General features: G+C 38.5%; 1 protein-coding gene and 1 long non-coding RNA gene across 2 annotated transcripts in view; one reads left to right on the top strand and one right to left on the bottom strand.

The window, feature by feature from the left end:
- The first annotated feature begins 223 nt into the window (after positions 1-223).
- Positions 224-22,425, top strand: part of LOC146375242 (contactin-associated protein-like 4) — an 87,552-nt gene continuing 65,350 nt past the window's right edge. Inside the window, exons 1-2 of the mRNA XM_084948313.1 lie at positions 224-579; positions 17,834-17,944. Coding sequence (XP_084804439.1) covers positions 345-579; positions 17,834-17,944 — 346 coding nt within the window. The 5' untranslated portion in view covers positions 224-344. The remainder of the gene's footprint in view (positions 580-17,833; positions 17,945-22,425) is intronic.
- Positions 17,377-17,899, bottom strand: LOC146375243 (uncharacterized). Its single transcript, XR_014801933.1, has 3 exons — positions 17,799-17,899; positions 17,644-17,722; positions 17,377-17,548 (listed from the first exon to the last, which is right to left on the bottom strand). It is a non-coding gene; the product is annotated as an uncharacterized LOC146375243 (long non-coding RNA).

The raw sequence follows: 22,425 nt of genomic DNA, 5'->3' as shown, positions 1-22,425 counted from the left end.
TGAGCAGGAGCCCCGAGCCTAATGGGACCTAAGATGACTCTTTTTCTCAAATGTTGCTGGAACACAATAGCCCAGCCTGCAGTGGGTTTTCCATAGTTTTCCACCAAAGGATTTGAGCACACTAGAATTTCTTTAAGTCCTCTTAATGACTAAAGTACCTTGCTTTGGCGCTGTGACATAATGAAAGCTTTCTCACTCCTCTCTCTCTCTCTCTTTTTCTCTTTCGCTCTCTCTCTCTGACTGTGTGCCTCTCTCCCTCACTTACTTCTTTCCCCTCACTCTGCAGAGTGCAGCCAAACAGAGAGCAGCCTTGCTTCTGGTGCTATCTCTTTGGAGCCAGGCGGATGTTGGTAAGCACGTTGGACGCAGAAGCAAAAAAATTCATCAGGGATCTGGGGAGTGAGAGAGTCTGGAGGACTGAAGTAAAGAGGAGTGGAGAGGCAGACTGTCTCCCTCCTTCCCCGTGCTTTTCTTCAGCATCGTTTCACTTCGTCATGAATCTCTGGAGTAAAACAGTCCTGGGAATTAATGCACATGTCGCCCTTATATTATTCAGCTTGTATGGGGCAGTGAAAGCTGGTGAGTAGAATGAGATGTCATGTAAAGTTGTTTTTCAGTTCGCATTAATACAAGTAGCTCATTTGCCTTGGAGTTGGAGTTTTTGAGCTCTCAGATATTTTGCATTCTGTGTGTCATCCATAAAAACTAACTTTGCTGTTTCACATGCTTTTTACAAAAACAATATCTGGATTTGGGAAAATGCACTCAAATCTTTTCATTGATTTTGTTTCGGTTAAAAGAAGGCACTGGGAACCAGTGCATGAAGCATGGGGGTGGGAAAAGCGAACAAGAAACAATTTCTTTTCCCAAACCTTATTAAGCAGTTGCCCTTGAGCAAGGCACCTGCTCCAGTGAAGCTGCATACTTTAGAAGCATGAACATTGTGAACCAGGGAAAAAAGATAAAATAAGTTGTTGTTTTTTACTTTAATAATTCTTCATTTATTTCCTCTTAGTAGCATGTAGATATCAAAATGCTCAGAGTGTGAGAAAAAAGGCCTGTTTGTTTCTGAAAACTTAAACTTCAGACTAAATTCATTAAGTTTTACTATTTTCATCTTTTTCTCCCTGTTTGTGTTTTGCAAATTCTTTTGCAGTAACACGTTTCTTTTGATTTATTTCTCCGTTTTTTGTTTTAAATCACTTGCCACGTGTTTTTTCTGATTTGGAACTTTTGAAGCATAATTGCTGATGATTTAGCAAAGCATAAAAGATCAACTGTAGGCATGAATCAAAGTATCCTGCCCTCACAAAGTGAAATATATCCCAAAATGCTTGTGTCACATAATCCCACTACACCACTGGGATCCAGATCACACACTGTTTTGATGGAAATGTTAACAGAGGGATCACTTTACATCTGAGTTGTTTGCATGTGCCACACACTGGTGTATCAGTGACAAAGCTGCTAACACAGTGGAATGAAGTGGGCAAATTTCTCCTCTCCTAGAGGTGATGGTGTATTAAACTGTATTTTGAGTCAACATGCCTGAACAAATACGATTTATTAAGCTTTTCAGAAACACCACAGGCTTCATTCGGTGGAGGCAGCATTGGACAGGCAGATAAATGGTAGATATTACTACGTCAGGCTTATATTCCCCTTGACAGACAACAGCCGCTGGACACGGAGATGTACTGATATTATGGGCTTTGAAAGAGTGAAAAAAAGAGATAAAGAGATTTCTCTTCCTTGGAGGAAATGGTTTGGGCTGAACAAAGTGCCTACCAGAAACTATAACTAAAACAAAAGAAAATGCAGCGGTCTCTCTCAAATCAATAAGGCGTACTTATAACCCATTTCTGCACTCTCAGAAAGCAAACATACAGTACATCATCCACTTAATAATCTCCAGTGCCCAGACCTCTCTCCACATTTTATTTGACTTTGTGTTAGTGCTGAGCCAGTGCCATAGGCAAGGTCTGACTCAAGCTATTTGTCAGAGTGAACAAAGGAGGTAAAACCGTCACAAGAGGGCAGATGCTTCTGTTTCTGCAGCTGGTCACAGTGACCCTGCCGTCCACCCGCTGCTTCTCCCAAAAGTACTGAAGCAGCAATGTTCTTTTGGGAGAAGCAGCAGGTGGATGGCTGGACAAACATTTCTGTGACATGACAATTCAGGCTTCAGACAGGTCTGTGATGGGCAGCCTGTTTGCCCTATGAAGACTTCTAACGAATGAAAAGGCTCAACTTCAACAACAGCAGGTGTTCTGATTAGTGGGTGCCAGCAAAGATTTCAAGAGAATACATAAATTATCTCAGGTTATAATCAGCTCATTAACGTTGTAGGAAGTGCTTTGATATTAGCCATATCCCATCTTATGAATTCCAAATGATACCAGTAAAAAAAAAGTGGGTATTAAAGTGTACCCACATGGGTAGTGTTGTGTGAACTGGCGTGATGACCAAACACGGATGAAAATCAGTGACATTCTATGCCCAACTCTGAGGTAAGCAATTAAAGTAACTAAATTAAGAGCACAAGATACGAGTGATTGACACATGACAGAAGAGCATTAGAGGGTTACCTAGGCAACTGGAACCTGGAATGTGCGTTAGTAACCAATTGTCAGCTTCATAGTGATGTGAAAAAAATTGAATCGCTACCTGTGTGGAAGCGACTTTGTGATGGTCTGCACACATGGAAGCTTTGCTTCAATCAGTCATGTCCTACAGAATAATTTGAAAGATGCTAACAATGGACATACACGCACTGGTAATTTAATGTATTAAGAATTAGCATAAGTGTCCAGTTTTAACATTCTTAGGGTTTTAGGGCTGTGTACACTGATATACATTGATTGAGGAATAGTTTACAATTTTAAGTCATCCCTCTGGACCAAAGAACCACAAAGAAGAACTTTTTTTTCCCTCCAGTGTGTTTCAATCAATTTGTGTTCACAATCTGTTTGTAATTTGCTCCTGATGAACTAAAACAGCTGCTCATTTGGTGCCCTTGACTGTTTGTACAGTTATTTTCTGCAGATCATAGAAAGCGCAGATGCAATTTAGTGGTGGGATTTGTCCAGGATCACCAAGCTCCCTAATGAAGTTGTGGCTGTAGGAACAGCAAAGTAAAGACAGCTGATAACGAAAGCTCTGAGGAAGGAGGAAAGATGAAGCTGATATAGCTAATATCTCACTAATATATAACACTGCACCTAACTGTTAACATCTTATCAGAATCATTCACATCCCAGCATGACTAGATATCCCGTTCCAAGTCTCCCCAGTCTCACCTGAAGAAAGACAACAGTGGTTGATTTCTGACTACAGATAAAACGACATCTTGTTTGGATGATAAAAGGCCACTCACCTAAACACATTTTCCGTGTCTCCACAGGCCATTGTACAATTAAAATGACTCTCTTCTCATTAATTATGAGGCATTCATTAAATTCACATCCAACTTTCATTAACCGTTTGTTTCTCATTTCAAACCAACAGTCAAAGTGGTTCTTTTTACTCACAGGTTACAAGTCTGCCGTAACCAACGAGAGTGAATTTTTTAACAATGACAGCAAAAAACCTTAGAGTGCTTAAGAAAGCCAACCCATGATCCTTCCCTACAGTATGTATAAGAAAATTTTAAGCAAAACTTTCCCATTATATTGCTGCATAATGATGTGGTTATTACTATAGCTATGATCCTACCACGAATATGCTTTATTTATTTATTTCTCTGTCATCCATAAAATTAAAAGCTTAGGTTCTTTTTCAACCACAGCCTTCCTCTGTAACACCGTGCTTCAAAGACACGTTTTTCCGCTCCAAAATGGTCCCGCATAGGTTGTGTGAACCTGGCACATCCAGCTGAATGCACAGAACTACTTATCTCCTCTAATTATCTACACAACGTTCCTCCAAATACACATGCTGACAAACACAGACCGCTAATGATGAGACAAAGCACGCGTCCAGACTGCTGTGTCTGTTCACACAAGACTCTAGACACCTAAAAGAGGTGCGAGGGACATTTTTTTTCTCTCTCTCTTCTTCTACTTGTCTCTAAAGTCCAACGTGGGATCATTATCTCTTCACTCAGCTGATTTTGGACTCTGTGAAATGTGTGTTTCACCCGGGGCCTAATGACAGATAATACCACTTCTCTTCTAACCTGTGTGTCTGTGCGTAGGAGCATGCATGCGCTGATGTGTGAAACGTGTGCATCCTCTGACAAGAGGATGTGTGAACATGATGAAAGCAGAGCAAAGGAATGCTAATAAGAGATGTGCCTGTGAATGCACACATGATGGCTAAAAAATGTTTACATAATGCATGAATCACCAGTCTTTTACACATACTAATAACCAAGAAAAGAGGTTTCCAAACTGAAACATATATACGGTACTTAAGTGGCAGTAGGTGCTGCATCTCGTAAAAACAAAAAAGCACAAGGAAGTGTTGTCGAAGTTGATGTCGTGCAAGCACTTGTGGAGATTCTGGGGAAAACACAATAGAACAAGAAAAGTTTCCAGTGACCTTAAATAGATCACCTTATTTTCAGACAGGGTAAAAAACAAAAATCTGAGGATATTTCAGCCTAATAAACGTAAACATGATCAAAGGCACGGAGGCTAAAGCTTATAGAAGACTGACATTAATCTCAAGCACGGATATTTATGCCAGTAGAAGAAATTAGGAAAATATATGTACATAATTAAAAAAAACAAATGCAAAATGAACTTAAATTGCAGGAACTGAAACAGTCATATTAACGTGAAACTGCTATGTGAACCTTCCATGAAGAGAAGAAGTATTTCAGCCACCTTCTACTTTAACACAATAAATTAGCTGCCATACAGGACACGAGGTTCCTGCAGCATTTGTGTCACAAATGACACATTTAATGACACAAATCGAGGATTTAACATATTTCTTGTTTACCGTGATTCACTTGCTTTGTGTAATCCATAGGGGTGGGGGTGGGGGTGGGGGGGATTGATACAGCATAGTATTGAGACATTTTTGCTTGGCAATATTGTATCGATACAGGAAAACCAAATATTGCTTTTCTATTAAGTACATTAAAATAACCTGGGAATAATATGAACAAGAGGATTCATCTCATGGATCACCATCTAATCTGCAATCATTCTCAGAGTGAGCTCAGCCAATCAGGAAGCTCTGTGAAGGAATGTCATTTCCTTGTTACCTGGAAGCAGGAGGTGAAAGTTTGCCATCAATCCTGGAGCTAAGCTACCGGTGCTAAAGCAGCTGGTCATGAATGAATAAACTTTTGAGTACTCTCTGCGGGGTTTTAAAAATGATGAAATCTTTATATCACTAGCTGAATCGCTTGTTCTTATTATCAGCATAGCAGCAATGTATTCATGTTTAATATACATTATTAGCTCACTGATACAGTCACTACCCGATTTACATAATTTATGGAGTTTCCTGATTTTCTAATGGCTAACTCGAAATTTTAAGTTATTTTCTCAAAATGTTGCCTTGTTTCAAGTTGCACAAGTGTATGAGGATTGACTCACTTTTGGAGCCAGCCTCAAGTGGCCACAAGAGGAAGTACAGTTTGGTCAAGCCGACATTCTTTTGGTCACAAACAGACTGAAGATGAATTTTCTGACACAGCACATTTATGTGCTCATAACATAGTCTAATGTTCAAATATGAAAAACTGATTTAAACAGAAAACCTTTGAGCACTACAGAGTGTGTGTCTGTTTTTTAAACACATTTTGGAATATAAAATCTATTCAGTACTCTCAAGATGATTAAATTTGGTTGAAAATTGCATGAGCTGGGTAAATTAGCACCTGCCACAAGCCAAATTCCAGTAAAATATTTAAGTGGTTAGTATATTCCATTCATAAAACAAAAATCAGAAGTAATTATTTTGTCGCTGGATGTTACATTTTCACATTTTATGATGTTAATTTCCCACCCTAGTCCTCAGAAAGATGTAAGCTGATGGGTTCCCAGAATGGGCATCAAATAACACCCTAGGCAGATGACCAGTACATCATAGGTCCAACACATCAAGACAGTGATTAGCAATGTGGCATCACAGCCAAAAGGTCCTGGGTTTGAATCTACAGCCCGGCTGTCCCCCATCACTGTGAATGTTGATGTTCTCCCTGTCCCTGTGTGGGTTCTGTCTAGATACCATGACTTCTTCCCACAGTACAAAGACACGCACATTACATTAACTGGTGATGCCAAATTGGCTGTAGGTGTGAATATGAGTGTGAAAGTTTAGCTCAAATTCAAAACTAGGGATTTTTGTCAAATGAGCTTGAAAGAGATTTACAGACAAAGTGGGTAATTAATGAAATGCTGGATATGTGATTTTCCTTCAAGATTCGATTTGATTTCAGACTGTTCATTTCACATAGAATATCCAGATTAAATTTTTACTTTTCACTGTTTTGATATAAACATAAACCTGCAAATTTCATTAGTGAGGAAAGTGTTGTGCATTTCTTTACGCCTTTGATGTGCTGGTGATGAATGATTCATGAGACACTGGTTTGTGACAGCAGAGATGAGAAAAGTGAGAGGAAGCTAAGGAGAACCCCTTGTCATATTTCTTCTTTAGTGTCATTTATGAAAATGTGTGTTCAGAGAAGGCGAGTCATGAATGTGAGTTGATGAAGTCAAGGCCACGTTACGGCGGCGGCACCCATCAGAGTAAACTTGGAGCTGTCAGTCAAGAATCAGGATTTATTAACCCAGAGACTAGTAGTTAAGTGATAAAACTGACAGTGCTGTGCGGACCATCCATCTGAGTTTGTGACACACTGATATTTGCTCAAGGCCAATGCCCCTGAATCTCTGGCTCCCTAAACACACGCTCATTTATCACAGGGTCCTGTCATCACTGTAGATCATGTGTAGCTGGTCCAAGAATCTGTCAAACTCAGCTAAGATCATTGTGTTCGGTCACCGCATTGTTGTGGGTCCTAGTTTGTATAAGAAGAGAACTTCAATTTACTGGTTGAAGATTTAAACCTTGCTGTAAAGAATCACTTGAGCAAAGTGTGAGAATCCCAACATACTAGAAGAATAAAGTGATGTTAAACCCAACTCAGGGCCAGATGCATTCTTTTCAGATTTCTAAAACTCTCAAGGATCTCAAAAGTTGGATTAGCCAGATTTAAAATCCCATCATTAGCTATGAGCAGAGTGGCTCCATAGTGTCATGGTTAATACATTCAGCTTACAAGCAAATATTCTCGTGAGCACTCCCAGTGGGGGAAGAATGTGTGTCAGGAAGGCCATCTTGCATCAAATTTGCGTGAAATCAAATATGCAGACTCATCATGTGACATTTAGAACAAGAAAAGGAATTTCAGTGCATTCTTATTTAATTTGGACGTAAAATCAATCTTTGCACAAAAGGATATTAGACATGGTAATGAAGACAGCAGAAAACAGAAAAGTTCTCATAAGAAGATTGGAAGATTGTTCGTGAGTAAAAATCCTTTCTCCAAGGACACTGGCTTTGTTTGTTGGACCTTGATAGTTTTGCGATAATTTTATATTATGAAGCCTCACTGAAAATATTGTTGAAGGGTAAATATGTAGACCTCCACATTATATTTAAAAAAAACAAACAAACAAACAAAAAGCAGCCTCTCTTTTTGTTTTAACTTGCTCTTTGTTAAGCTTGTGGTTAGGATTAGGAAAAAAGAAATTGGGTTAACCCCAAATAATACCCCCATGTTACAAAGCTCTATTTCTATTTTGCTACACTGCCAAGTCACACCCTGACAACTTGACCCCAAAAACAAGATTTTCACAGTTTTTGTAAAAATACTACCCTTGTACCAACGCAGCTGTGACATTCTGCTCCAAGTCTGAGCTCATGCACTGTATCTCTCTCATTAGCTGATAGACATGTTGTACCTACATGCATTTCTTCACAAAAATTAGAATGTGGAACTCCTCAGTTACATAAAAGCCTTTCTACAGTACTTCTGGCTCATAGTTTATTATTTATAATGTACTGTTATAATACTTCTACTTGTTAGTTTTAATTAGTAAGCATGCAGTATTCCTTCTGTGTTCGGTGTTGTACCGTACATTGTTTACCGGTCATTTATTACACCTGCCCTGACTGTAATGCATTAACTTTAGGTTGATTTAATGGATGTCGCTGACAGCTGAATGTCATCTCTAACATGCATATTTTACGAAGAACAGGGACAACGTAATGTATTCATAATTCAGAAATAATTTAGCTTGCCACATGTATGCTTTGTCATCCTCACATTCCTTTGGACTGCAAATCATCTTCTGCAACCTACCACACTCAGAGCTGCCACTGTAATTAGATTAGATGCAGCATCGTGGCAAATGTGAGAGCGGTTGAAATGCCAAGACATAATCTGATATTGAACACCTCGGGATAAAGCTGAGTCAAAGCTAAAACTTTGCGATGTAAGAGAAATCTATATCTGACAAGCAATTTAACGATTCAGTAAATGAGGCTGAAGAAATAGCAGAGAAAGATGAGTGTGCACCGTCAGAGTACTGAAACTTTCAGTTCCATTCATTTTATGTTACTTCACTATATAATCAGTTTGAGAATAGCATCCCAGCAGCTGGCAAAGATTCAAAGACAAAAATCTACACTAAACAGCTGAGAAAACTCCTACTGTAACTACTGTGACCCCAAATTATGAATAGGCTAAAACTTATGCATTTTACATAATAATAATTAGCTGGTGACATAAATATTTCTCACTGATTAAAATCTAGCATCATCTCATTTGAATTGTTTTCATCCTTCCCTCTCATGCATACTAATCCCTCTTCCAGAAGCAAGCAGAGAATTGTTTGTAATAATCATAAAATCTGTCAGAGGCGCAGACAGCCACGGTTATAAATGCGTCTCTCTGAGATGAGATAATGAGTAGCAAACATTGTTTCATTTAGGAAAAATCATATAAGAATATGAACAGTAACCTAATTCAGTTCAAGTTTAATGTGTAGAAAATAAGATTTCGCAGCAACACTTAAATAATTACAAATACATGCAAAATTAATTTTTTCTTCATAAATAAAAGAAAATATAACAGTTATTGTTGCATCAATGTTGCGTCCTGTCATGTTGTTGGCTTTTTGGTGTATTCGTTGGCTTCTGGTTTCCATGTTTACTTTTCCTAGTTCTAGGGTCACTGCTTGTTACAGCCCATTTAATTTTAATGATATAGGTACACTAACCAGTCTCTTTGTCCAGTACCCCTGTTCAGCTGCTGGCGAACGTCCAAACCGAACATCAAGATGGTTGAAGAAATATGATTTAAGTGACTTTGAATGTGAAATTGTTGCTGATGCCAGACAGACTTGGTTTGAATATTTCAGAAATTGCTAATGATGCTCCAGAAATGAAAAAATATCCAATGAGCAGCAGTTCTCTGAGCCAAAATGCCATGCTGATGCCAAAGATCAGAGCAGAATAGCCAGACTGACAAGCTGATAGGAGGCCAAAAGCAACTCAAATAACCACTGTTACAAAGGTGTGCAGAAGATTATCTGTAAACGCACAACATGTCGAACCCTGAAGGGCTACAGCAGCCGCAGAAGACCACAGCGAGTGCCAAGTGCTAAGTGCTAAGAAAAGGAAAACTAAGGCTATAATGTGCACAGGCTCACTAAATTTGTCAATATGATCCAAACTCTCAGAGTAATGTTTCCAGTACCTTGTTGAATCAATACCATGAAAGTTAAAGTAGTTCTGAAGGCAAAGTGGTACTAGCAGTGATTGGTGAGTGTATATTCCAAAGATTTTCCTTGCGCTTGTTCCTTTTGTTGTTGTACTTCCTTTCTCTATCCACATGTTTACATTGTGTTCACAAGCTCAAAAAATTAAGTGAACCTTCAGACACTGAATCTTATTGAATGGAATTTTAAAGTTTTAAATCTCTACTAACATATATTGTGCACTTTGTTAAAAAAAAAAAAAAAAACAGGAAAAGGTCAGTGGAAACCAAAATAAGCATTAACCCCTTGAGGATTGGTTTAAAAAGGGGGATATATTTAATTTATCCCAAATTTAGGAAATTACTAATATTATCAAGTTTTGAAGTATGTCCTCCCAACAGGAAGTCTTATATCCTCTCCTGCGTTAGCAGACCTTACTAAAAATGTGTTTGTGTGTAACGATGAATCCCTACTATAAAAGTGCTGATCATTAGTATATGGACTAATCTACTTGTGCATTACTAGTTCAGGAACCAATACAATGAGACACAAGAAAGAAAGGCAGATGAACGCTGTAAAATAAAATCTTTTGTTGATAGTTCTATAAACTCCTCGGGGTAGAGGCAGTAGCATGAAGCCATAATGAAGTATGGAGTTAAATATGGAGGTTAAGGCAGTTGGTGTAACTGTCATATAAGTTATGCACTCAATCTGTCTTTAACGCACAAATGTACAAAGATGAAATGGCTTCAGGTGTATAGCAACAGCTTAAGAGAAGTCCACGCTGTGCTGTCTTTGCACTGTTGTAAATTTATCTGCTGGTAAAATCCAGTTTTTGGAATTTGCCTCTTGGTTATTTTCTGAGATGGGAAATACTACAAACTTGCAAAATGATAATAATAAAAATGTAATGCTGTGACAAAAAAAAGGCTTCCTGTTCACGCATATATCATTAACTAGTAGCTCCCAGTTATTCCAACAAATGATAGACTTAATGTGATGAGCTGAATATTCAGTATTTCAAAAATGCAAAACAGGAACCATCAACAAGCTCTGCCAGCAATGAATTGTTTTTGTTCTTTTAGTATGTTCCTTTTGATTTCTATGCCGCACTACGTGAGTAGTTGGGAGTCCAATATTTCATCAGTAATTGAAGTCTGTGACGTTTTGCATTGTTTTGCCATATTCTGTAACCTTTCCAGCACTGAAGAACCAGGGGTTTCAGTTTTCTGTCACTGCAGATGGGATGAAAGTTAAACGTGTATGCAGAGTATTGCTCCTCTGGTACTCAAAGGATTACAGTCACCTGCACATCTCAAGTAAAGGTCTGTTTCTCACTTGAAAACATTTTCGTAATGTAGACAGCTCTCTTGATATGCTGCCAAAATCTTATTGAATCTAAATTTGGTCAGAAAATATGCTTCACCGAGCTGCTACTTTTTTCTTTGCCCTTGGCCTAAATTATATGCGAATGTGCCAAGGATTGTACCTAGAACATGCATGAGCGAACACAAGGTTTTGCAGCAGCATGAAAGACTTCTACCTGTCTTGTTCCCTAAATATTCCTGCAATGAGCACAAAGATACTTCGATATTGTTAGAATTCTGCACCATACACAGGGGTCAGGCCCTCCCACCAGGGGAGGAAGCCACCGTTTCTACTCAGTGCAGGAGCCCAGTGGAGATTTAATGCGTAGCGCATTTCTAGAGAGGACATGAACTACATATTTCTTTTCCTTTTTCTTCTTTGATTTCTCTCTGGTCTCTGTTTTATTTTATTTGTAACCAGAATTTCCAGAACCTCATATTTGCATACTAAAGAAAAACATTGTCTCTGTGAACTTATTTTTATCTGTTACTCTTAAAGAATGAACTGCGAAAATTCCTCAGTGATTGTGGTTCATATTTTTTTTTAGAATTGAAGACGTATGTAGGATGAGTGGTGAAACATCTTCCCTAACTCAAAGAACTCCGGTTGACTTTATTGTACACGTCAACATGTACAAGTTATTATGTCCATATTGACATGACACATCCCACAGCTGCCACAGATTTGTCAGCGGCACAACTATAATGCAATTATCGCAATCCAGCACATTCTAAAATTGCTCTACTGGACTGAAATCTGGTGACAGTGAAAACCATTTCTGTACAGTGAACTCACTCTCATGTTCAAGAAGACAGTTTAAGAGTTAGATTAAATGTTTTCCTGCTGGAAGCAGCCATCAGAAGATGGGTATATGGTCATAAAGGGATGGACATGGTTACGCAACAGTACTCATTAAAACGATACCCAACTGGTACTAAAGTATACCAAGAAAATATTCCCCCCACCGTTTTACCACTACGGTGATACAGGGATCCATGTTGTTTACACTAAATTCTGTGTGTAGCCTCAGTTTCCCATCAGGAATGCAACCCAGTGTGGTCTTCTGCTGCTGTAGCCCATCTGCTTCAGTGTTTGATGTGTTCATTCAAACATGCTTTTTTTCATAGCTTGGATATAACAATTGATTTCATTTGATTCTCTGTTAGATTTCTGTCAGTTTGAAGCAGTCTGGGCTTTCTCCTCTCACACAACAAGTCATTTTCATCTAGAGTAAGGCCTCTGACGGGATTCTTTGTAAAATCAAGAGATGGTTGTGTAGGAAAATCACAGCAGTTTCTGAAATACTCAGAGCACATCTGTCACCAATAACCATGCCATATTCAGAGTCACAAAAATCACCTTTCTTTCCTATTCAGATGCTCGGTTTGAACTTCAGTAGGTGGTCTTGAACATGTCTACATGCCTACATGCTTTGAGCCATATGACTGGCTAAACTGAAATTTGTGTCAGCGAGCAGTGATTGTATTTCTGAAGGTGTTACACGATCAACAGCAACAGCAATGTAACACAGTCTAACACAATATCCAGCCTCAAATATAACTCTACTTAACATCAGCATTAAGACATTATGTGTCATTGTTAGGTATTTGAAAATAAATCTACTCATGTTGCCTCTTTAAAAAAAAAAAAAAGATGTAATACGCTTCCATTAACGTTTTGCAAGATATGACTTCCACTGGATACTGTGTTTGACAGTGAACTGAGCTACTGACTGGCAGTTTTTGAGTGGATAAGCATCCGTTTCAAACAATACCAGCATGCCAGAGGTGTTTATAACAAGGCAGGACTGGAAACATTTTTTTTTAGCATTCAGTCGCAGCTCAGGAGCTATTCAATAGGCAGGCTCCTGTCTCAAGCCAGAGATACATGCTGGAATGAAGGCAGGCAAGTCAGAGCAGAAGAGAGATCGCCCCGATGAAATGCCCCATTCTGCTACCTATATATACTAGCAAAAACGTGACATTACGAAGCTTATTTTAAATTAAAACACAACTGAAGACGCACATACTTAATTGGGTCTGTATATGCGCGCCATCATGAAAAAATGCGGTCCTGAGATCCCAACTGTAGTGGGAAGTACCACAAGGATGGATTTAAGTAGTTCAGCAGGTGTTTAGAAGTCTGTCTCTCTCTCTCTCTTTGGACAGATTTGTCAATACAAGTAGTCCCTAGATGCTCACAAATAGAAATATAAACATCGTAATGGGCATTGCTGTCGGTGTAATGTCACTGCAAAATGGTCTCTGGTGCACATAATTCACAGTGATCCAGAGACTCCACTATTATCTGTATAATAATTTATCATCTAGTAATTTTTCAACATCTGCCCCTAAGCAATGCAAGACAGCCTGGCATTGCAAAATCCAAAATAAATAATATGCCAAATGATTAAATGTTATCCCCAGAAATATTTTGCTTTTTCTTTGTATACTTTTGGTATCCTGTGATTAAAGAAAATGTAAAGGTGAGTGGACAGCTCTTTCTCTGGATGTCCGTATGTTACACCAAAACTTTAATAACTCCAATGGCAGTAAAAAAGCACAGGTGTTATTGTTTGTGGTCATGCTACGGAACTCTTACCCTGCTAATGGAAACAACTTCCTGGTGTGTATTACTGAAACATAAACTGTTGTATTTGCAATAAGTGCTTACAATTTTTGTTGGAGGATTTATTTAAAAACCTATTTTTTGCCTTTTTACAGCTTTATTTGAAAGGGTACAGTGAAGAGTGACAGGAAAGCAGAGGGAATGACATGCGGCAAAGGACCACAGGTCGGACTCGAACCCGCCTGCTCATCCCAGTGAGCTTAACTGGCACCTTCTTGTTGGAGGATTGAGGAAGATTTGAGTTTGAGGCTCTAATATTTTTTTGCTGGGCATTACTGGCTAGAAAATAAAGTCAGTTAGACATTAAGCACCACTGTATTGAGAGTCCAGTATCATTAAGGAGCTCCATACCAATAAATCTGACTGCTCTTGTTCATTTAGGTGAAGCCACTCATAAATGCTTCTGCTATTTCACTGACAGAGTAAAGTTGACTCTATTTGGTGAGACAACACGATGGCGGGATGCATGAGAGAATGTGTGTAAAGTTCATTCTTTTGGATATATATTTATTTCATACATGCCATGGGCGTGCAGAGCACTGGGAGGGGTTCTCTTTTTATAGCACTCTCAAAGTCACAGGAGTTATGATTATAAGAGCTGTCAGGGCTAATGATTCCCAATATCACTATTTAGGCTGAGGGCTGTCAAGCTAGCACTCCATTACTAGCCCTAACACCCAGTCCTCTGAGAGCCTACACTGTCTGCTTCTACATGGTCTTAAAAATATGCTAAGGCTGGAAACATAAATCTGGAAAAAAATAACCAAAAAAGCAACATGGAGCAAACAGAATGAGTACCAGAGAATTTAATTGTACTGTGTGGTCTCTGTTTTATGTCTTAACTCTTCCATGAGAAACTGAGCTCCAGTTGAGTAAGCAGTAAGTGTTCAGAGCCAGCTTAATTCATTATGCACAATTCTGTGATTGTCTATGCAGCTTCACAGCTAACAATACCAGCTACTGGACCTATAAAATGTTGCAATTGAGTGAGTGCAGACCTAATAGTTAAAGTTAGTTAAACTTAAGTTTTCTTAAGAGAAGCCCTTAAAAGGTATTACAACCATTAGAATCCAATTTGGAAAAATTACAACCTTTATCAATCCACAGGTTTAGCTTCATATACATGAGTGTGAAACAAGCAGAAGGAGTTCTATTGGGCTTAGTTAGGTTGTGACACTCTGGAGGCAGCTGACAGGTACAAAAAGGACAGTTGGAGTGAGGTCCTTGCAGTACGTGAAGCAAAAACTTGGATGGAGGAGTTTGGCTAGGCCATCGAGCAAGACTTTCAGCCAACATCAAGGCACTTCTGAGAAACCGTCAGGTAACTGCAGAAGGGCAAGCAACCTCCTTTTCAAAGTGTATACAATGGGGACAGAGTGGTGCTGACCTTAACTGAAGTTATAGTCAGTCGTTGCAAAGAATACTTTAAAGAGTGTGAGAGGAATTGAGGAGATCCTCAAAGTGGAAGCAGAGCAGGGGACGATGGGGATGACTCGCTTATCAGGGTGGCCGAGGTCACTGAAGCAGTCAAAAAGTGACAAAGCTTTGCTTTGGGTTTCTTAAAGTTGACTGACACACCTCTGCAGCGTCAGATAGACGTTAGGGATAGTGCCTCTGTATTGACACCGGACAGTGGTCACCCTTTTTAAGAAGTGGAACCAGGAAATGTGGTCCAGTTTCAGAAGCATTGCACTCCTCAGCCTATGGCTTTATCCTGTGCTTTCTGTTGCTAAATGTGCATAGGTGAACTCAGTGAAGGTCTTTAATTTCAACACAAAAAGCTGCATTTCAAATATGTAATAAATGAATAACTGGACACTGAACAAAATAAATAAGAACAAGGTCTCGAAGTTCTCTTTAAATTTCTCTTTAAATGGACACGAGAAATTTCAAATATATTTTAAATCATTAAAATGTTGACATTCAAGAATGCCTGAAATATCTTGCATTATAATGTTTCATAGGAGTTCGAACAATATATTCAAAGATACTGATTATTATTATTGCAGTTTTGAATTATATCTTTATCACATATGTTTGTTGGGAATACAACCAATGCCTAGTCATCCTGCATCATCACATTCTGCCTATTTGTGAAATACCTGTTTCACTATGTAGAATGTCACCTTTGCTTTTAGTCCTTGATGCACTTAATGCAGCAATATTTTTCCTGAGAAATTAAAACAGTTGTGTTTTAAGGCACAAGGTCTAGATTTGGAAGTTAGCAGGGTGTTGTGGTTAATGTCCTGTTTGGACATTTGTGTTGCAAGTTTATTTTTTTACTTAAAACTAGCTAAAACTACGTGGTCTGGTTTAACTTGAATAAATGTTTGAAAAAAATCAGGAAAGCGTGATGTATGAGCAGCCATATGTGACTAGTTGGAAGTGAGCTATCCATCTCACTATCGCTACACACTGCCGCTAAAGGACACCTTGTATTCAAAATTAGCTTTGACAGCAACACAGAAATGGGAACCGACTACGTAATAACTCAATCAAATGATCTCTTACTCATGAAAACTTTATTTTTTATCTTTGCATAATTTTGGACACACAAAGCCACAAACAGTACACATTATACCTCTTTCATATTAATTTCCAACCTTGGCATTCTTGGAAATCAATATAGGTATTTTGTTTTGTGTAGGCAATGGCACAAACACCATGGTATACCTAAACATATATACGGTTTTAATCTTCGGTGTTTCACCGAAAGAAGATCTGTTTACACCTTAATTTTCAAGTCCAGACTCTAAGTGTCTTTTTCATATACATTGAAAGGGGATGAAAAATGCAGCTGTCAGCTTCACCTCTCTCAGTTGATAATTGAAAAGATAGACTAGATGGCACTTTCATTCAGGAAGGGGTGGGGTGAAAAACTAAAAATATATTGCCAAACATCAATTGTCATGGGAACAGGAACCGATCATTTATTGTTCAAAATCAGCCATCCAACTTCAAAAGATTCATTTGTATACACCTGACTGTAGACAATTGTGGAAGTCCTTTCAAGTATCAAGGAGACATTAGTAGGTTTTTATAATTATGCATTCTCTTTAAGTTGCTTCCCTTTATCAGCTGCCAGAAACAGGTGCTTTTGTTTGGAGATGAAGTGCACAGATACAGATGTAGATCTTTCAGAGTAGAATCTTAAAAATTTTATGCAAATAATCTTTAAACTGTGTAAACACACAAATGCCTATTACGCTTTATCAAAAAGTTCAATTGTATTTAGCTTCTGGTCATTTTTATCCTTAATGCCAGTACTTTTGTTTATAATCCAGAGTAATTTTGTACTTGATTTTTAATGCTTTACTTTTTACATTGCAAAAATCTCTGTACCGTGGTGTTTAAGCTCAATTAAAATGATGAAAGTGAAAGCAAAGTCAAACTTTCTGTGTAACTTCCCAGAACAGGCAGAAATCCAATATCAAAGCAGGAAGGCCAAGTCTGATTAAATCTTGACTAAACAAAGCTTAAGATGCTTCATTTATATAATCTCACCAAGAGATATCTCTCTCTCCAAGCTCTCTAAGATATTTGGCTCCCGGCCACAAAGATCATCTAGCAGAAGGAGGATTTAGCTGAAGCCCAATCCTCAAGTCACTTCAGCGGATTACTGAACATTTTAGTTTGTTAAATAACTGTTTATCAGACATGAATGCACAAAAATCTGCATATTTCTTTTCTTTATTGCTTATAACCAACAAAATGTTGCCTTGAACTTATGCTTGCAGTGGTTTTTTAAATGAACGTAAAAATGTAATTATGTATATTCATGTAATCCTCGGAGTCACTGGTAAAGCTCAAAGATGCTGCTGAGTCTGTAAATTGAAAGAAAGGCTAAATGTTGTATCGTACCACACTCAGCATCAATCTAATATAGTCAATAAGAATTAGACAGTATGAGTAGCCTCACCTGACATGACTGATCCACTCCACCGTTGGCCATTATGTTAAATGAATGTGTTTTGTCAGATGGCGAGAACACTACACAGCTTAAAGCCCAATAATCATGAACATTAATCTCTATTGTTGTTTAACATTTGCAACAATGACGAGGTGTATGCTCACCTATTGTTTTAAATTATGTGTTCTCTGATTCTCAGAGGTGTGTCACAGTCCGCTAGTATCCAACCTGCCACCATCATCGTTCAGGAGCTCATCACAGTTATCCGGCAGCCATGGACCCGGCTTTGCCAAGCTGAACCGGAGAGAAGGTGAGTAACAGTAATTACTGCATTTGTCTTGGCTGAGATGTTTTTGATCAATAAATCAAACTCCATTAGCTTTCCACATGGATTCCCCTAAGTGTTGTACTTAAGGCACAAGGTAGGAATTACTTTTCATATTAATACTTAATCAAACGAAAGTGTGAAACTGTGTGATATGAACGATTCTGCAGATTTTAGCAACTCCATCCACTGCTGTGTTTCAGCAACCCATGTACAACTGTCAATATGAAATGGGAGGGCGTAACTCTAAAAGGAGCTGTTGTTAAGAAGCTAGATAAACTAAAGTTTAGTTTTTCTATATAGCACAGATTCACAAACACTTATATTATGGTAAAAAGCCCCTTAACACCTACATATTAGAAAGTTAATGCCAATGATTTAACAGTCCTTTTTGCACAAGGACAGCATGATGCTTGGGAGCAAGATAGCTCTGAAATAACCAAGGCTCAAGGAGCAGCAGTCATCTCCCTCCGACACACACTGGAGGCTTAGGGGTAAAGAAAGGAAAGAAAAGCAATACCTCTGAACAGGACAGAGTAGACAAAAGATAATGACATGCAGTTGTGGCAGAGATTGCATGCAGAGTTAAAAAAAAAAAAAAAAAAAAAAATTGAGTCATTGAGAGTCCCTCTGAAGTTTCAGTCTATCGCAGCTTGACCCAGCCCTAACTATAAACTCAATCAAGAAGTTTTAAGCCTAATTTCCTGAACTCAAACTAGGAATGGTTTTCACAGCAGAGTAGACCAATAGCTAAAAGTTCCCTCCCATTTTATTTTTGGAAACTCCTGCAAGTAAGCCTGCAGTTTGACAATGATGTACTATGACTAAATATTATGGGCTGATCATTCAAGAGTTTGAATCCCTTCTACTCACAAATTAAATCTGGCATTGACATTTAGGAGAAATATGATCTCTCTCCCTCATCCCTGTTAGTGCTCTCAGTGTGGTTTTTAAACTCAACTGAATAACTTCACTGGGAGCTTTGAGAATAAGCTAATAACAAGAAATTATTATGTATAGGCTAGAAGTTAGAAATGCATGGACTAGAATATAACCAATGTTGTAAGTGGTGGAAAAGGGACAAAAATTAAGAGGTTTCAAGGCAAAACTTAATAAACAACCTGAACCTAAGTTAGTTGGATTATAGAAGTCAGTCACAAATCCAAAAAACAAATATAAACAGCAGAATCAAAAGTCACCCAGCACACATGAGGGACAACAACCAAGCAAGGAACAGAGGTCAGAGGAAATATATGGCTATTTATACACTAAGTTAATTAGGACAGAGTGGAAACACCAGGGGAACAAGACACAGCTGAACCAAGTCTGAAAATGAGACATGGGGGGTGTCCAAATTCATGGGCTGCATCCTCCTGAGGCCACATTTGTAGGCCGATTACGTCACAACGACGCGACGAAGGCTGTCCAAATTCGTAGACTCGAATGCAGCCGACAAATGCGTCCTCATTTTCCCCGAATTTGAAGGATGGGTCGGTGTGTCCTTTGTGGCCTACCATATCCTAGAATTCATAGCGCAGCTCAGCCAATTCCAGTTTTCAACAATGTCGGCCGCTACTGTCACGGGTTGCCGGGGCAAGCCGTGTGTGAATTATTTAGGACCCAAGATGCAGCAGCTCTGGTGCAAGTGAGTTTATTTAGCAAAAGTAGATACAAACAGAGATGGCGAGGGTGAGCTTTAAACTAAGAAAGCCTAAACTGGGAACATCCAGGACTACGATGACCTGGATGACTGAGAACCTTCACAGACAACTAAGGAAAAACAAACCTGAAATTTTGAGACAAGAAACCGAGATGCAGGGAGACGAAGAGAACATAGGGAAAAACCACACAGGATGACGGAGGGAGAAACGCAGACGAACCAGCAACTAACAGAGGCAGACACAAGGTTTAAATACACAGAAGGATAACGAGGGAATGAGACACAAAAGGAGGGCACAGCTGGGAGTAATCCGACCTGACGAGACAGGGGAAAAGTAAACTGAACACACTGAGATCAGACACGGATCTTCAAAGTAAAACAGGAAACACATACACGTAATGACATAACCCACAACCTTAACACAGACTGGGGGACACAGAACATAGGAACATGAACCATGAAACAGAAGAGTACAAACACCCAAGGTAACCAAAACCACAGAATAATAATAAACTAAAACATAAACACGGAGTCACAGACTCCGGATCATGACAGGTACTAAGTTTTAAAATTACTCTTATTACTCTTTCTGGGTCACAAAATAAACTTTTAACATATTTTCAGGTGAGAATGTAGCTGTGTAAACTTCAAATATGCTCCGTTTATCAAGATATCACATGTTTGCAAAACGTCTTCGGAGACGTCTGTTATCCACCAGCTCGATAGCTAGCCGGAAGCTCGAGGGTCACTGAAGCCGCCGAGAACGACAAACCCCCGGCACATCATTTTCAGATCACCGCAGTCTTTCGCTACTCAGGTTAAACGTAATTTATAAGTCACTTAGACAACCTAAAAATGTTATTGTTTGGCTTTTTTCAGTGTTTCATTTGTTCGTGAGTAAATCGGTTTGGTTGAGATTAAAGTTATTAGATTAGATTAGATAAAAAAAACTTTTTTAATCCCCTGGGTGGTTTTCACACAGCTGAATAAACATCAAACAGAAAACCGATTAAACAGAAGTGAGAGACGGTCGAGAATTTACACCAGTGTCCTGTTATATTTTAGATAGGAAGGAGCAGACAGCTGAGTTTATTAAACTCCACCGAGACAGCGGTGACGCAAATCTGAAGGCTAGACCGTCCAATTTCACAGCCGTTTACTTCCGACCTACCTGACCTTCTGAGGACCCGGCCCATGTAGACCGCGAAGGCCGGGTCCTCAGGAGGATGCAGCCCACGGATTTGGACACGACTATGGGCAAATAAAAGTAAGGAGCAGAACACAAATGACTATCAAAATAAGACAGGAAGTAACATAACATATAAACATGTAACATAGAGACAACCAATTGATTAGATATAAAGATATACAAGCTTGGAATAAACTAAAGCACAAAGGCTTAAATATAACTGAACACTAACAGAAAATAAAATACAAAAGTAGTGAGAACTAAAAACTACAAATCCTAAAGACTAAACACAGAATGATGATGGATTTGATGCAAAATAAAAGGAATTCAAAAACCCAAGAATACTAAAGAAAACCTACAAAACAAAGAAAAACAATAACATAAGCTGAATATAAAACTATATGAGACAGAGTTACAGAGGTATAGGAAACTTCATATATTAGGAATTTAGTATATTCCTCCCCTCTTTTTGAAGAAGTATTTTTAAGTGACATTTTTCAGTGCTCATATTTCAGTCTGTGCTTTCACCGGTGCCTTCTAGTATAAAAGGAATCCTGGGCTTGCAAGACTTTTAAAATAGAAGGTGCGATCCTCCAAAATAGATTCATAGAGCGTTCTCCTATTGTGTCAAAGATATTATATATTTCTTAAAGCTAATAAAAATCAAATAATGGATTTGAATGCTTCTGAAACCTTTTCATATTTCTGTGACTCACCACTGAATCCTATGATGAAAAATAGAGTGGATGCAATAATTTATTTATTTATCTGCTTATTCAAATCAATAACTTTTCCAGCTTATTAAATACTGTTATTTGACCAGAATTGGGACATGGATGCAAAATGTAACCAGCTATGGGAATCCTTTCCACTCTGATCAAGTCATAACTTTTTAAAATGTATCCTCTTCACGCAGATGTATCGATTTTATTGTAGATAAACATTCTCGTTTTGTGCTTCTTTAATTCCACTGGTGGGATGAGCAAATTTCCTGAACACGCCTCAGAGGTAGCTGTCTTTAATCCAGATGTATGCACGTCAGAACCCCAGGATCCTGACATCTCATTGGCATTTACCAACATTTTGTTGTTTTAGATTAAAATTTTTCATGACATCTACTCGTCATCTCAGGAAACAGGCTCAAAGGTAACAGGCAAGGTTGGTGATGTAGTTAAGCCAAAGAGTGTTACAATAGTTTAACTATTCTATCCCTCCCTCTGCTATACTCACAAGTATTCACATATAAAATTTAGAAGTTTAACATTAATAAATTATTGCTGCATCATTGTCATTTTTTTCACTCTCCAGTGTTTTCCTTGAGCAGATGTAGAGGGAAGCTCTCGTTTGTTTCTGCTCTGATGGTGCAGCAGCGCGTCTGATGGTGCAGCATGCAACATTAAAGACACATTTCAGCTGGATTCACATCAACTGACACCTTGTGATTTGACTAATCGGCAAAGAGAATATTTTGCAAACACATTAGAAGATAGAGGTCAACAACTGAATGTGTGGCTACGTGGTCACTGGGAAAAAAATTTTGGTGCATCAGTCACCATCATTTGGCTGCTTTACACTCAAACCAGAGACATAAATCAAAAAGGAAATTTGATGTCTTTG

This window comes from Perissodus microlepis, chromosome 13, assembly GCF_051167445.1.
Source record: "Perissodus microlepis isolate ML-2025 ecotype Zambia chromosome 13, ASM5116744v1, whole genome shotgun sequence".
Lineage (NCBI taxonomy): Eukaryota > Metazoa > Chordata > Actinopteri > Cichliformes > Cichlidae > Perissodus > Perissodus microlepis.
Note: the sequence above shows the minus strand (reverse complement) of the source record. Positions and strands in the feature narration are given on the sequence as shown.